The sequence below is a fragment of the Elephantulus edwardii genome, unplaced genomic scaffold (genome assembly GCF_000299155.1).
Source record: "Elephantulus edwardii isolate Elephantulus edwardi_28Jun2011 unplaced genomic scaffold, EleEdw1.0 scaffold00014, whole genome shotgun sequence".
Lineage (NCBI taxonomy): Eukaryota > Metazoa > Chordata > Mammalia > Macroscelidea > Macroscelididae > Elephantulus > Elephantulus edwardii.
In genome coordinates, this window is record NW_006399764.1 from 26,199,686 (window position 1) to 26,214,178 (window position 14,493).

At 42.8% G+C, this 14,493-nt stretch overlaps 1 protein-coding gene across 3 annotated transcripts; it reads left to right on the forward strand.

Moving 5' to 3' along the window:
• Positions 1 to 5,600: 5,600 nt before the first annotated feature.
• RANBP6 (RAN binding protein 6) lies at positions 5,601 to 9,280 on the forward strand. Of its 3 annotated transcripts, none has more exons than XM_006881309.1 (2): positions 5,601 to 5,736; positions 6,852 to 9,280. In XM_006881309.1, exons 1-2 carry the CDS (start codon positions 5,601 to 5,603, stop codon positions 6,941 to 6,943), a joined length of 228 nt encoding a protein of 75 aa, XP_006881371.1. In that variant the 3' UTR covers positions 6,944 to 9,280. The 3 variants fall into 3 exon arrangements, with proteins under 3 accessions (XP_006881371.1, XP_006881370.1, XP_006881369.1); XM_006881308.1 differs by having other exon boundaries at positions 5,601 to 5,795; positions 6,852 to 8,918; XM_006881307.1 differs by having other exon boundaries at positions 5,601 to 8,918.
• The last annotated feature ends 5,213 nt before the right edge of the window (positions 9,281 to 14,493 follow it).

Sequence of the window (14,493 nt, forward strand, 5' to 3'; positions counted from 1 at the left end):
TGGATGTAATGCCTAGAGATGGTAGGTAAAAACCTTGTCTGGTTTATCCCACTTTTAATAATGTTCCGATTAGTTAATCCAGGTGGTTACTGTAAGAATCCCTCTACGATTAAGTTCTCCGTAAGTGTTTCTCATAATTGTTTTACCATGGTCATGATTGCAGGATTCATCCTTTCCTTTGAAGTTACCATAGCAGTTTTTAGATTCTGTCCTTCTTTATGCATTTATGAACTGGAACTTTCTGAGAGGAACTCTCCTTCAACTATTTGGTTATCCTGAAACCCAGCTTGTCTAGGGTGGTAGAAAATTCTGGATTCTTTTCCTTTATCAATTCTCACAGTCAGTGGTATAGCAATCTTCAATACTGATGAAAGAATGAATGAATGACTGGCTTTCTAAGAACAGCAATAGATTACTGCTGGCATTGCCATGGAGCGCTCCCCATCCAGAGCAAAGAAGAGTGGAGGAAACCAAAGACTTTTACTCCAAAGGACTTCACAGCCATTGTTTATGGGGTTGCTATGTGTCGTAGTCGACTTGTCAGCAAATAACAATGGACTTTTTGTTTAAAGGACATTTCTCAAAATGTTCATGGGCATAGAATCAGTTCTAACTCATAGTGACTCTCTCTCTAGAGTTTTGAGGATACAGATCTTAAGGGGAGGAGAACACCCCATCTTTCTCTAAGGAGTAGCCAGTGGATTTGGATGGCCAGAGATGCTTCGCCATCTGGTTACCAGTGCAATGCCCCATGGACCATTCCACCAGTTCTCATGAAAGGACATTTAATGAAACTCATTACTTTAGTCTCCACTATCCCGAGTTCTGGTGGCCTACCAGGTAAGGAGTTGTACTGCCAATCCAAAGGCAGGTGGTTTAAATTGCACCTGCTATTATTCTGAAGGAGAAAGATGGACAATTTCTTCCTGTGCAGTTTGCAGCCTCTGACAACTCACCGGAGAGTTAGCTATGAGTCAGTTCCAACTCAACAGCAATGAGTATGATTTTGACCCAGAGAAGAGAACGAGATGGTTCCAACTACCATCGCTGGTCATTCTAAAAGAGATCACAGTGGAAGGTCCTTGATAGAGTGGGAGAAAAGTGTGGAGCAAAGCTCAAAACAATAAAAAAGGACCAGGTTAATGGCTATTCTAGAGGCTGGGGAAACTCCCTAAACTATATCATTTAATCACCTTCAAGTCTACAACTGGAATCACCCTCATGATTCAACCTCCAGCCAAGCAATAGACAGGCCTGTAAAGTGATCGGTACAGCAGGGAAGAACACACTCTTTAAAACAATTTGGATAATATTAGATCAAGAGGGCAGCTTTGGCCCAGGGATGAAAGCAGGAAGGAATAAGAAATAAGGAGAATGGAAACACAGGGAGGAAGTGGGAAGAATGCTGCTACTATATGGAGACTGTGATCAACGCCACAACACAGAATATGTATGAACTGTGGGATGGAAAACCAATTTTCCCTGTAAATGTTCACACAAATCACTGCTGTAGAGTTAGTTCTGGCTCATAGAGACCTTTCATTCAACAGCCCAATACATTAGCCCTTGGGCCACCAGGGCTGTTTCAAATCACAATAAAGAGTGTAAAAATATCAAAACCCTCACTTTTATTTATATGTGTGATGGTTTTTAATCCATTGCCAGTATTCTTTTTTGGACATACAGATTATCCCGTTTTAGACTAGTAGAAGTGGAAATCATTTTCTGTATTTTTAATTATTCTAGATTATTCTTATGAAAATGTCAGGTATATCCATTTTTTAAAAGGTATGTCCAATTAAATCTGTCTTTCTCATTTGGCTCTAAATCTCTTTGATCTCGGAAGAAATTTGTAACTTACTTGAACTTTCCTACTCAGTAATCTGCTAATAAGCACCTGCATTGTCCGAGTTGAATTGAACCACATTGTGGAAACATTCCTGAGCTGGCCTCTCAGCAGTGCTAAGCAAAGGCAATTTTAATTACAAAATGTAATGGAGTTGTTTGGCTCTAACTGAATCTACAAGTCCAGGCTTGGAGTATTATGTGTGAACTTCTTAGGGGAGAAAAGGGAAGGAATAGCAATGTAACAACTAAAAAGAACAGAATTATATAATTCAGAGAGGATGCACCTTAAGGTGGTAAATCAGAATTTGTCATTCTAAAATAAAAGATCATCAACACTCTTCCTCATTTGGATTCTGGTTGGTTCCTACTGGTCAAACGATAACCACTTTTCTACCATGTGGAGCACAATTAAGAAATAGGCTAGGACACACCTCCTTTTGTTTCAGAAAGGCTGAACCATTTTGGGGGGTCTGTATTAACACTGATCTTTACTCATATTGTGCAAAGAATGGGGACAGCATTGAGGCAGCTGCTTCTGACCTCTGCAACTTCACAAGGGGGAACTGAACAGTCTCCCCCAACAGCATTCACAAAACTAACTCCTATGAGGCCAAGCTGTGCATCGATTCTACTCATTTCACAACAACCCAGAGCTCTCATCACTCTACTGCTAGGTCTGAAATCCATTTCAAAGGCTTCCCAGAAATCACAGAACCATACTCACAGTTCCTTAAGGGAAGTTAACAGGTTACAATTCAAGTTGGCGACTGCATACAATCTCTCAGGACATTTTTCTCTAATGCGCTCACAAATCTTTTGACTTTCAGCCTCATGGTTTAGGTCAGTGTTGCAAAGAGCGCTTGTTGTATACCATAGAGTTAGAACTGACCCACAGCTGACCCTCTGGCAGGTTTTCAGAGGCAATTAATCTCACCGGAGAAGACTGCCCACCCCTCTCCCAAGGAGCAGCTGGTGGCCTCAAATTGGGAGCCTTTGGGATTGAAGCACAGCTTCTTGCCATTAGGCCACTAGAGCGTCCAAAGTGTCTTTAGTCCTGCCAATCCCGGTGTCTTCCCTCACTTCTCCAACAAGCTAGGGGTAGAGGCCCCTGACTCTGACTCTGTGGGGCACACACAGCTCTCTTCCCCAAGTTAGTTGGTCTCTGGTTCTTTGCTGAGGCTGCTGCTACCTTTCTGTAGGTTCCGGTCAGACCGGTGCAGGAATCTCTGGCCCAGAAGGACCTACACTGCATTCTCTGCTTCTTCTTAGATTCCCATCTTCTGCTGCTAAGTCTGTTCAATTTAAACTTGGTGGGATGGAAAAAACTGGCCAATCTCATAATGGATTCGTTTATACGTACCCTATCTCAGGTTCCCACCTATCATACAGTGAATGCCAAAGCTAATGTCTAGCAAAGCCAATTGGAACAATGAATCTGTAACAGCACCCATGTAAAAGTACATAAAGGGGTATGTTGAAGCACTTCCACCTGAATGTCCCTGCATTCAGGGAGATTGGACTCCTCCCACCCTCAGCTCAAGTGAGTCTCCCTTTGAAAACTTCTCTGTTTTCTGTCCTCTTTTTCTGCTTTTTACCTCTGCCATGATTCATACTGTCAACAACCCTTAACCATAGTAGGTTATGTTGCTGTAGTTGTTAAGTGCACTTGAGCACGCTACAAGGCATAGCGACCCTATGAACAATAGATCAGAACCTTGTCTTGTCCTATGCCATGATCTCTGGTACACTCAAGCCCATTATTATAGTCACTGTGTCAACCCATCTAGCTGAGGGTCTTCTTATATTTCTCTTACCCACCACCTTTCCCAGTATGATGTCTTTTCCCAAGGGCTAGTCCCTTCCGACAACCTTCTCAATGTATATGAGAAGAATTTTCACTATCCTTGTCTCTGAGAAGCACTTTGGGTACACTTCCTCCACAACAGACTTGTTTATTCTTTTGACAGTCCACAGGACATTTGGTACTCTTCTCCAACACCACAATTTAAAGGCATTCATTCTTATTCAATCATCCTTATTGATTGTCTAGTTTTCAGATTCATAGGAAGCAATTGAGAAATCATGGCTTGGATCAGGTGTACTTTACTCCACAATCTGACATCTTTGCTTTTCAGCATTTTGGAGAGATGCTTGACAACTTATTTTCTCAATGTAACAGGTCTTTTGATTTCTTGACTACTGGTACCATGGGTATTGATTGTGGATCCAAGTAAAATGGAATCATTGACAACTTCTATCTTTTTTGCATCTACCATGATGTTCTCTGTTGGTCAAGTGGTAAGGATTTTTTTTTTATTTTGATGTTGAGATGTGATCAATATTGAGGGCAACTAGGATCTTTGATCTTCCATGTAAAATACTTCAACTCTTCTTCCCTTTCTCCAAGCAAAGTTGTGTTATCTGCATAATGCAGATTGTTGATTAGTCTTCCTCAAATCCTGAAGCCACATTATTCTTTATATAGTAAAAATTCTTGAATTACCTAGTCAATGGACTGAATACATGTGGAGAAAGGCTATAACTCTGATACACATTTCTCCTGATTTTAAACCAGGCAATGTACTTTGTTCTGTTCAGACAATTGCTTCTTGATCTAGGCATAGGTTTCACATTAGTAAATGTTTCCAGATTCCCGTTCTTCCCAGTGTTATCTCTAATTTGGTATGATCCACACAGTCAAATGTCTTCGCATAGTTAATACAATACAAATAAATATCTTTCTGGTATTTGTCTCCACCTTCACATTTCAGTTTTCACACAGCTATCAAAGTAATCTGTGCAGCCTTGAAGACCTTAGGAGGAAGCTCTGCTCTGCTCTGGGTCATTATGAATAGGAATCTACCTAATGGTAGCAGCTTTTTTGACCAGCTTCACATTCCTGTGTAAGGGTCAAAATGAGTGTGCCAAAGTACTCATACAAAGTCAGAGAAAGAGGAAGACCCTCAACCAGATGGATCGACATAGTGAATGCTGCACTAGCTCTAGTGTGTCAGCAAGTGTGAGGATGGCACAGGATAGGACAGGGTTCCGATCTGTTGTTCATAGGGTTGCTATGAGTTGTACTTGATTTGAGGACAAGTAACAACAACATTGGCTATTATATTTACAGTATATTGGCTAGTATATTTACAGAGTTCTGCAACCATCACCGCAATAAATTTTAGGACATTTTCTTACTTCCTAAAGAAACTCTCGTGCCCATGCGCTGTCACTCCCCACGCCTTCCAGTTTCCCTACTGCTACGAAATCATTCATATACCTGCTCATATAAATATAAAATAAAATACCTATAAATGCAATTACACAATCAATGCTTACTGTGACTGCTTTCTCCCACCTAACCATTTTTACAAAGTGTACTTATATTTGTTTTAAATTATGAGGGTAACAACAATGCAGATGAGGCTACAGAAAAGGGCAGGAGAAAATCACAGTCCCAGTAGACCACACACACACACACACACACGTTAAGTTTGTTTTTCTTAATATGCCGGTACATTATCTGTATCTGACATAAATGGGAAATGAATGGAAACCCTCCTCCCCTCCCCCTAATTTCCCCTCCCCGTCTCTCCTCCCTCCCTCCCCGCTCGCAGGTCCCAGCTCGCAGGCCGTCGCTAGGACCCGGGAGGAGGCGCTCCCGCCCACCCACGCGGGGTGCCGCTGACGTCAGCACTCGGCGCCGCAGTCCCCACCCTCTGCGTCTGTCGCGCTGGTTTTGACAGGACGCGATGGCGGCCGCCGGGGCTGCAGGCGGGACGGGGGCTATGACGGAAAAGCAAGAGTTTTACCAGCTTCTGAAGAACCTCATCAATTCAAGCTGCATGGTGCGGAGGCAGGCCGAGGAGGTGTACGAAAATATCCCGGGCCTGTGCAAGACGACGTTCCTGATCGACGCCGTCCGCAACAGAAGAGCGGGCTACGAGGTGAGGCAAATGGCTGCCGCCCTGCTCAGGCGGCTTCTCTCCTCCGGGTTTGAGGAAGTCTATCCGAATCTACCTCCCGAGGTTCAGAGGGACGTCAAGATCGAACTGATCCTGGCTGTTAAGTTAGAAACGCATGCCAGCATGAGGAAAAAACTTTGCGACATTTTTGCAGTGCTGGCCCGGAATTTGATAGATGAGGAGGGCACCAACCACTGGCCAGAGGGTCTGAAATTCCTGATTGATTCCATCTACTCCAAGAATGTGGTTCTTTGGGAAGTTGCCCTTCACGTGTTCTGGCACTTCCCTGGGATTTTTGGGAACCGAGAGCGGCACGATCTGGATATTATCAAACGTCTGTTGGACCAGTGCATTCAAGATCAAGAGCATCCTGCCATCAGGACATTGTCCGCGAGAGCGGCAGCTGCCTTTGTACTTGCGAATGAGAGTAACGTGGCTCTTTTCAAAGACTTTGCAGACTTGCTCCCGGGAATCCTACAGGCTGTGAGCGACTCATGCTATCAGGACGATGATTCTGTCCTGGAATCCCTTGTTGAGATTGCAGACACCGTTCCCAAGTACTTGGGCCCTTATTTGGAAGATACTCTGCAGTTGAGTCTCAAGTTATGCAGCGACACTAGGCTTAGTAATCTGCAACGCCAGCTCGCTCTTGAAGTAATAGTGACCTTGTCCGAAACGGCCACCCCAATGTTGAAAAAGCATACAAATATTATTGCCCAGGCTGTACCTCACATATTAGCGATGATGGTGGATCTGCAAGATGATGAGGACTGGGTGAATGCTGATGAAATGGAAGAGGATGACTTTGACAGCAATGCGGTTGCTGCTGAGAGTGCACTTGACAGACTGGCTTGTGGGCTTGGCGGAAAAGTGGTTTTACCAATGACCAAGGAGCATATCATGCAGCTGCTTCAAAGCCCCGACTGGAAATGTCGGCATGGTGGGCTAATGGCCTTATCTGCCATCGGAGAAGGATGCCATCAGCAAATGGAATCAACTCTAGATGAAACGGTGAACTCTGTTTTGCATTTTCTGCAGGATCCTCATCCGAGGGTGAGAGCTGCAGCCTGCACTACGCTTGGACAGATGGCTACAGATTTTGCACCTGGTTTCCAAAAGAAATTCCATGAAATGGTGATCCCAGCTTTGTTGCGGACCATGGAAAACCAAGGCAATCAGCGTGTGCAATCCCATGCAGCTTCTGCGCTTGTTATTTTTATTGAAGACTGCCCCAAATCATTGCTAGCTCTGTATTTAGATGGTATGGTAAAAAACTTACATTCTATCTTGGTGATTAAACTGCAAGAGTTGATTCGGAATGGAACAAAGTTGGCATTAGAGCAACTTGTGACAACCATTGCTTCTGTCGCAGATACAATAGAAGAAGAATTTGTTCCGTACTATGATATATTTATGCCCTCTCTAAAGCACATTGTTGAACTTGCTGTTCAAAAGGAACTCAAGATCCTGAGAGGAAAAACTATTGAATGCATAAGCCATGTTGGTCTTGCTGTTGGGAAAGAAAAATTTATGCAAGATGCATCCAGTGTGATGCAGCTGTTGCTGAAGACGCAATCAGATTTAAATAATATAGAAGATGATGACCCTCAGATCTCTTACATGGTTTCCGCATGGGCTAGAATGTGTAAAATTCTTGGAGAAGATTTTCAACAGTATCTTCCATTGGTTATCGAGCCACTTATTAAGACTGCTTCAGCAAAACCTGACGTAGCTCTCTTAGACACACAGGATGTGGAGAATATGAGCGAGGATGATGGCTGGCAATTTGTAAATCTTGGAGACCAGCAAAGTTTTGGAATTAAAACATCAGGACTTGAAGCAAAAGCAACTGCTTGCCAGATGTTGGTTTACTATGCTAAAGAGTTACGGGAGGGATTTGTGGAATATACAGAACCAGTTGTCAAGCTGATGGTTCCCTTACTGAAGTTTTACTTCCATGACAATGTTCGAGTGGCAGCAGCAGAGTCCATGCCTTTTCTGCTAGAATGTGCAAAAACGAACGGATCTGAGTATCTAGCACAGACGTGGCAGTTCATATGTGATCCCTTAATCAAGGCTATTGGGACAGAACCTGATACAGACGTGCTCTCAGAAATAATGAATTCTTTTGCAAAGTCCATTGAAGTAATGGGAGATGGGTGCCTCAGTGACGAGCACTTGGAAGAACTGGGAAGAATACTGAAAGCAAAGCTTGAAGGCCACTTTAAAAATCAAGAACTGCGCCAGGTCAAAAGACAAGAAGAAACCTATGACCAGCAGATTGAAATGTCTCTGCAAGACGAGGATGAATGTGATGTGTATATTCTAACCAAAGTATCAGATATTTTGCACTCATTATTTAGTACCTACAAGGAAAAGATTTTGCCGTGGTTTGAACAGCTACTCCCATTAATTGTAAATCTCATTTGTTCCAGTAGGCCATGGCCAGACAGACAGTGGGGACTGTGCATTTTTGATGACCTCATAGAGCACTGCAGTCCGACCTCATTCAAATATGTAGACTATTTTCGGTGGCCAATGCTCCTAAATATGCGAGATAACAACCCTGAAGTCAGGCAAGCTGCTGCTTATGGCCTAGGAGTGATGGCACAGTTTGGTGGAGATGATTATCGCTCTCTCTGCTCAGAAGCTGTTCCACTGCTGGTAAAAGTTATTAAATGTGCAAATTCTAAAACCAAAAAAAATGTCATTGCCACGGAAAACTGTATCTCAGCAATAGGGAAGATTTTGAGGTTTAAGCCTAACTGTGTAAATGTGGACGAAGTTCTTCCACACTGGTTATCGTGGCTTCCCCTGCAAGAGGACAAAGAAGAAGCCCTTCAGACTTTGAGTTTTCTCTGTGACTTAATTGAAAACAACCACCCAATTGTACTTGGCCCAAATAACTCCAACCTTCCCAAAATAATCAGTATAATTGCCGAAGGAAAAGTTAATGAGACTATTAACTCCCAAGATCCTTGTGCCAAACGTCTGGCCCATGTCGTGCGGCAGGTTCAGGCTGATGAAGAGTTATGGTTGGGATGCATTTCCCAACTTAATGAGGAACAGCAGGCAGCCTTACAGGAGTTGCTAAATTTTGCTTGAAGCACTTGAATGTCACTTGCCATGTATTTAACTCCAAATAAATGTTAGGGATAGAGTCCCTCCAGAGAGCTGCTCCCTTCCTGTCTAGTCAGTTTACATTTCCTCCCCATATTTCTCCAACATTAACTCTGTTCCCGCCTTTAGTTCATCTTGCATGCTTTATCTCTTGGTAATAACCTCTGCTTCCATCGTCTTAGGATGTTTGCCACCCCTCTCCTAGTTGATAAGCAATACATACATATTTTTCCTATTTGTTTGAACAATTGATGTTACATGAGCAATCAGTGTACTTGGTGCCAAGATGTCATGCTGAATACGTTCTAATACGCTAAGGTAGAGAACAGCCAGGACAACATCTTTGGTGAAGAAATTTATAGTGGCAGGCTTATTCCTCCTTGAGAATACATCTGGTTGCCATGGTTATGAAAGCGAATGAAATTGTGTGACATTTTTGAGAAGCTGTTGATGTGAGAGTCCATACTGTAATCCTTGAACTTGGTGTGACTAGTCACAGTCTAATTCCCAAGGTGTCCCGCTGAGAATTATACAATCTCTTAACAAGACTGTACTTTTAAAGTTATCCATAGTTCCAGGAACCCTGGTTACTGGAAGAAAATCCTAGTATATCTAATACTGGTAGCATGTAATATACTGAAACACTCAATTTAGCATAAACAGCAAGCAAGCAATGTTGGTAGAAGGAATCAGTATTATGTGTTGCAGCCCAGTACCATTGTGTCTATGTATGTCCTTTACCACCTTGCAAAGCAGCTCAACAAAAAGAGAGCCCTCATTTAGAATAGGGCTTAGAGTACAATTTTTAACAAGTTCCCAGTAGATTGTATAGTAGCACAGAAAGTTGTGAATGTGAAAAGGAAGGAAAGTTAAGTTTCACTTTTTAACATGAAATAGAAAACAACTTTGCGACCAATTATTTAGTGGTAAACATGCATTACATTAAAAAAAAACCTTTCCCTAAATTTCTATAAATTTGCAGTTAATTATAGTCATTGGAATGTTGGTCTTTAATGTTGAGCTTTTTTTGTGAGATGGGGGGAAAGCTTTCAATTCAGCAAATCATAACTCACAAAATTAAAACACCCCAAGATCTATCATAATTTACTGAAACTATTACCATGTACGTAAAGTATGTAGCAAATATTTAAGACCAAATAATGTTGAATAAATGGTAGCTGTTATTGCTATTGTTTGTACCTCTACTGTGTTTTTGGTTGTGGTGTAGGATCACTCTTAGACTAGGTTTATCTCATTTCAACAACACCCAGTTTAGATGGGCAGGCCATTCTAGTCATTATTAAGAGGAATAAACTTGAGATTTTAGATACACGGTTCTTGTCCACCCCATAGAAATATTAACAGGAAGAAAATGTTGAACACATGTACAATGTGACCACAATTTTGATAAGTTTATTTACAGTAAAAAGAATAGATGAGTAAATAGAAAAAAAAATTCCCACTACCAAGTATTAAATTACCTCTGGGTGGAAGGATTAAAGGTGGTTTTTCTTTTCACTTTATGTTTTCTAATTTAGCTATAAAAATTTATAAAGTGGATTTTTAAAAGCCCTGTTGTACATCCTAATAGTGAACTCAGTTCACATTCAGAGCTGGAGTTGAAGCCTGTTCTCCTCACTTGCACCTCTTGCTCTATTATATCCCTTAATTCAGGAGCTCTTTTTTTTATTCATTCATTGTTGCACGTTTTCTTCCCTCTCCCGTCTACTTTGCAATGCAAATTGAGATGCTTGCTCGTGATCAGCATTCCCAGGGCCTGCACTTTTATATGCAGCTGGAAGAAACTGAACTGGAATCTCTGAAGTGTTACAGAGCTGGATATGTAGTTGGGCAAACTCCTTTTTTAACCTAAGCATCAATTTTCTCACCTGTATATTAGGGATAATACCCAGAGTACAAGTGGAACATTATATATCATGCTTCAAAAGGGAAGAGATTACCTATTATTTCTCCTCGGGAAAGTAGGTCAGTGAAAGAGAGGAAGACCCTCACTAAGAAGTATTGACACAGTGATTGCAACAGTACACTTAAGCTGAGTAGATTGTAAGGACAGTGCAGGATTGGGCAGGGTTTTGATCTGTGGTACATGGGGTTGTGAGTTGGAGCTCACTCCACAGCACCCAACACCACCACTCAGGATTTTAGTAAGAAATAAAGGAGGAAACAAGTGTAAAGCACTTGGTGGCTCAGGATTCAATGAGATGCTAATAACTGGAAATGTGAATAGAATTAGTGGTCAATCAGGAGGAGAATATATGGGTAGGGCAAGTTTCAAATTCTGAGGCTTTATCAGTGGAAATTAGGGATGTTCACTCTGATGAGCCCTGGTGGTGCAGTGGTTAAACAGTAGGCTGCAAATGAAAGGCTGGTAGCTGAAACCTACTAGCCAGAAAAAAGATGTGGCAGCTGCCTCTATAAAGATGATACCCTTAGAAACCTGTTTACCAGTGAGTCAGAACCAAACCATAAGTGACCCTCCAGCGGGTTTCCAGAGACAGTAAATTGCACTGGAGGAGACTGTCCACCCTTCTCCCATATGGACCTATTCAATTCTGTTTTTACAGGGTAATTATGCCTCTGAATCAACTATGGCAGTAGGTTTAGCCAAAATACTAGTTAGGAAGAGCTCTCGCGGGACATTTTTCAGGGAGTTGTGCTGGTCCATTCCTCTGGCAGTTCAGAGGGAAAGACAGGCAGTCTCCTCCTTTTCAGTTTACAGACTCAAAACCCAGTGGAAGTTCAGCTACGAGATGGCTCTGACTCAACGGCAATAAGCGAGTTACTGTAAATCTACCAGTTGCTGAAGTTGGACTTTCTTTTCTCTGCCTTTCTTTCTGTGAGCTCGGGTATATCTATGGGCACTGAGGCACTGAAAACTGTAAATAACCAATAAAGTATAAAAAAAGGTGAGAGCCGACCTTGGATATTAGATAAAGGGCATAGAGAGGATGTTAGCACCTTAAGAATTCAAAATGCTCCCACAATACTGGGTTAGTGGTAAGGAGTTGTGCTGCTAACCCAAAGGCACATGGTTCAAATCCACCAGCTGCTCTGCAGGAGGATTAACGATCTCCTGATTTGCTGCCTCTGAAAACCCACTGGCGTGCCAGCTATGAGTTATTTTTGACTCTATGGTACTTAACAACAACGTACTATCATAGAATGCCCTGGTGGTGCAGTGGCAAATGGGCTTGCATGCTGATTGAAAGATCGTCAATTCAAACCCACATCAGCACTTAAAATTCACCAGTTGTTTTGAGAATATAAGATGCATAGTCTTCTCCAGCAAAGAGGTGCAGCCTCAGAAACTGAGTGAAGGTCACCATGAGCTACAATCAACTCCAAGGCAGAGGATTTGGATTTTTAGTTTGACTCTGGCAAGGACGGCAAAACTTCATCTCATACATTTTGGGCATATTTTCAGTAAGTGCCAGACATGCGAGGGAAAGTAGAACATCAGTAAGAGAAAGAAAGACCTTTGTATTGCAACAGTGGGACTGAGCATGGCAGAGATCTTGTAGAGATATATAGTCTCTTCCCTGAAAGATTTACAACCTGGCAAACTGGCTTGATGGGAACAGGTTTGGTTTTGGTCAACTTTTCCACCTCAGGCTAATATTTAACTCAGTGGACAAAGAAAGCTTTGAGGTTTCTGCTTGAAAATTCTTTTTAATGAAAACTTAACAGTCGCAGGATGTAAAATATCCTGATTGCTTTAATATCTTTCATTTCCTTGATTTACCTATTTTTTTCTGTATTTAAATAATTCGAAGTTTGAAGTTTGTGCAATCATTAGGTCTTCTTTTCTACTTATTTTTGCTTGCTGAAAGGACTTGAAATGCTGGCTTCAGAAGATCAAAGACTTTAACCTTCAATATGGATTACATCTCAACATTAAGGACACAGACATTCTTACCACTGAACCAATACACAACAATGAAAGATGGAGAAAAGATTGAAGTTGCTAATGCTTTCATCTTGCTTGAGTCCACAGTCATCACTCAGCAGTCAAGAAACCAAAAGACATGTTGCATTAGGAAATTCTGCTGTCAAGGACTTCTTCAAGGTATAGAGAGCAATGTTTAAAGACTAAAGTGCACCTGATTTCTTTTCGGTTACTTGCTATGCATCTGAAAGTTGGACATGACTAAAGATGACAAAAGAATTGATACCATTGTGTTGTGTTGGAGAAGAGGGCTGAATAGGTCATGGAGTACCAATAGAACAAATATGTCTTGGAGAAAGTGCAACCAGGGTTCTTTATTACTTTGGGCATTAGTACGGGCCAGGCCTTAGAAAAGGACATTATCCTTGGACAGGTGAAGAGTCAGCAAAGGATAGACCTTTCATGGGGTGGATCCATACAGTGACTTTAAGCAACATGGACATTTATATGAATGAGGATTTTTAGTCTTTTTATTACTTTAAACAGTAATAAAAACCATACGGTGAGATTAAGATCATGTTACGGACATGACTGCTTTGATTTAGAATATTTGGAGCCCATTTCTTTTCAAGGGATATTTTAAATGAGGTCGCGTTCGCTCCTCATTCTTAGCAGACCTTAAGAACGCATAATGTATTTTTTAATTTTAATGGAAAACATAATATTAGCCTCCAAAATAGGAAATAATGTTAAGAAGTGGGGCAGCATTTTCTAAGAGTTTAGTAGATAACCACTTAATTTCTCATCACCTTACCTTTTGCATGTTAACGTCTTTCTCAATGCTGCTGTTAGATCCCGTCCAGTCAACCAGGACGCATAGAGACCCTAAGAACCACAGATCTGAACTTGAATTTATAGGAAAGACCTGCAGTCACCACAACCAGTGGAGGGAGGAGTGGTGCAATGTCAGTTTTAGAACAGATAGGATTTTGTGCGTTCTCGCTATCCAAGTCATTAACGAAGGCCATCTAGCAATCTCCTTTAGAACTAGTGGTAGGGTTTTTTAAGGCTAATAACCCTTAGGGCCCCTACGAGGTAGAACCTACATGAGGAAACCTGCAGGACTAATCAAGGTCCCCTCCCGCAACCGTTCTAGCAGAGCCCGCGGCCCCAATCGGGAGGAGCTTGTGCGGCTGCGCAGAGGCCTCGTTTCTCCGAGCCCCGCCTTTTACAGTTGCCGCGAGCTGATGACATCATCCGCCCGCGCCACCTACCCGCCGACCTGTAGTCTTTGCCTGGGCCCAGCCGGGAGGGAAGCGAGGGGGCGGGGCAAGCTCGCTCTACTCCGCATGCGCAGCAGCGATGGCGACGGGGCTTCTTTCTTTGCTTTTTTGCACAGCTCGCCCGGCCGGGGGGGCTGAGTGCCCTCCCCCTTTCCTCCCTCCTCCTCCCCGCGTCCCCCTCCCCCACGCCCAGCGGGGCTTCTAACTGACAGTTGTCGCCGGGCCGGTCCGCGCCGCCGCCTCCTCCTGCCCGGGTCCCCCGCAGGTAGAGAGGGACGGGAGGGTGTGTGAGGGAGAGGAGGAGGAGGAGCCCAGCGTTGCGGCCCCTCCGGCGAGGAGAGCACCCGCTTCCTCCTCGCCCCCTCCCAGC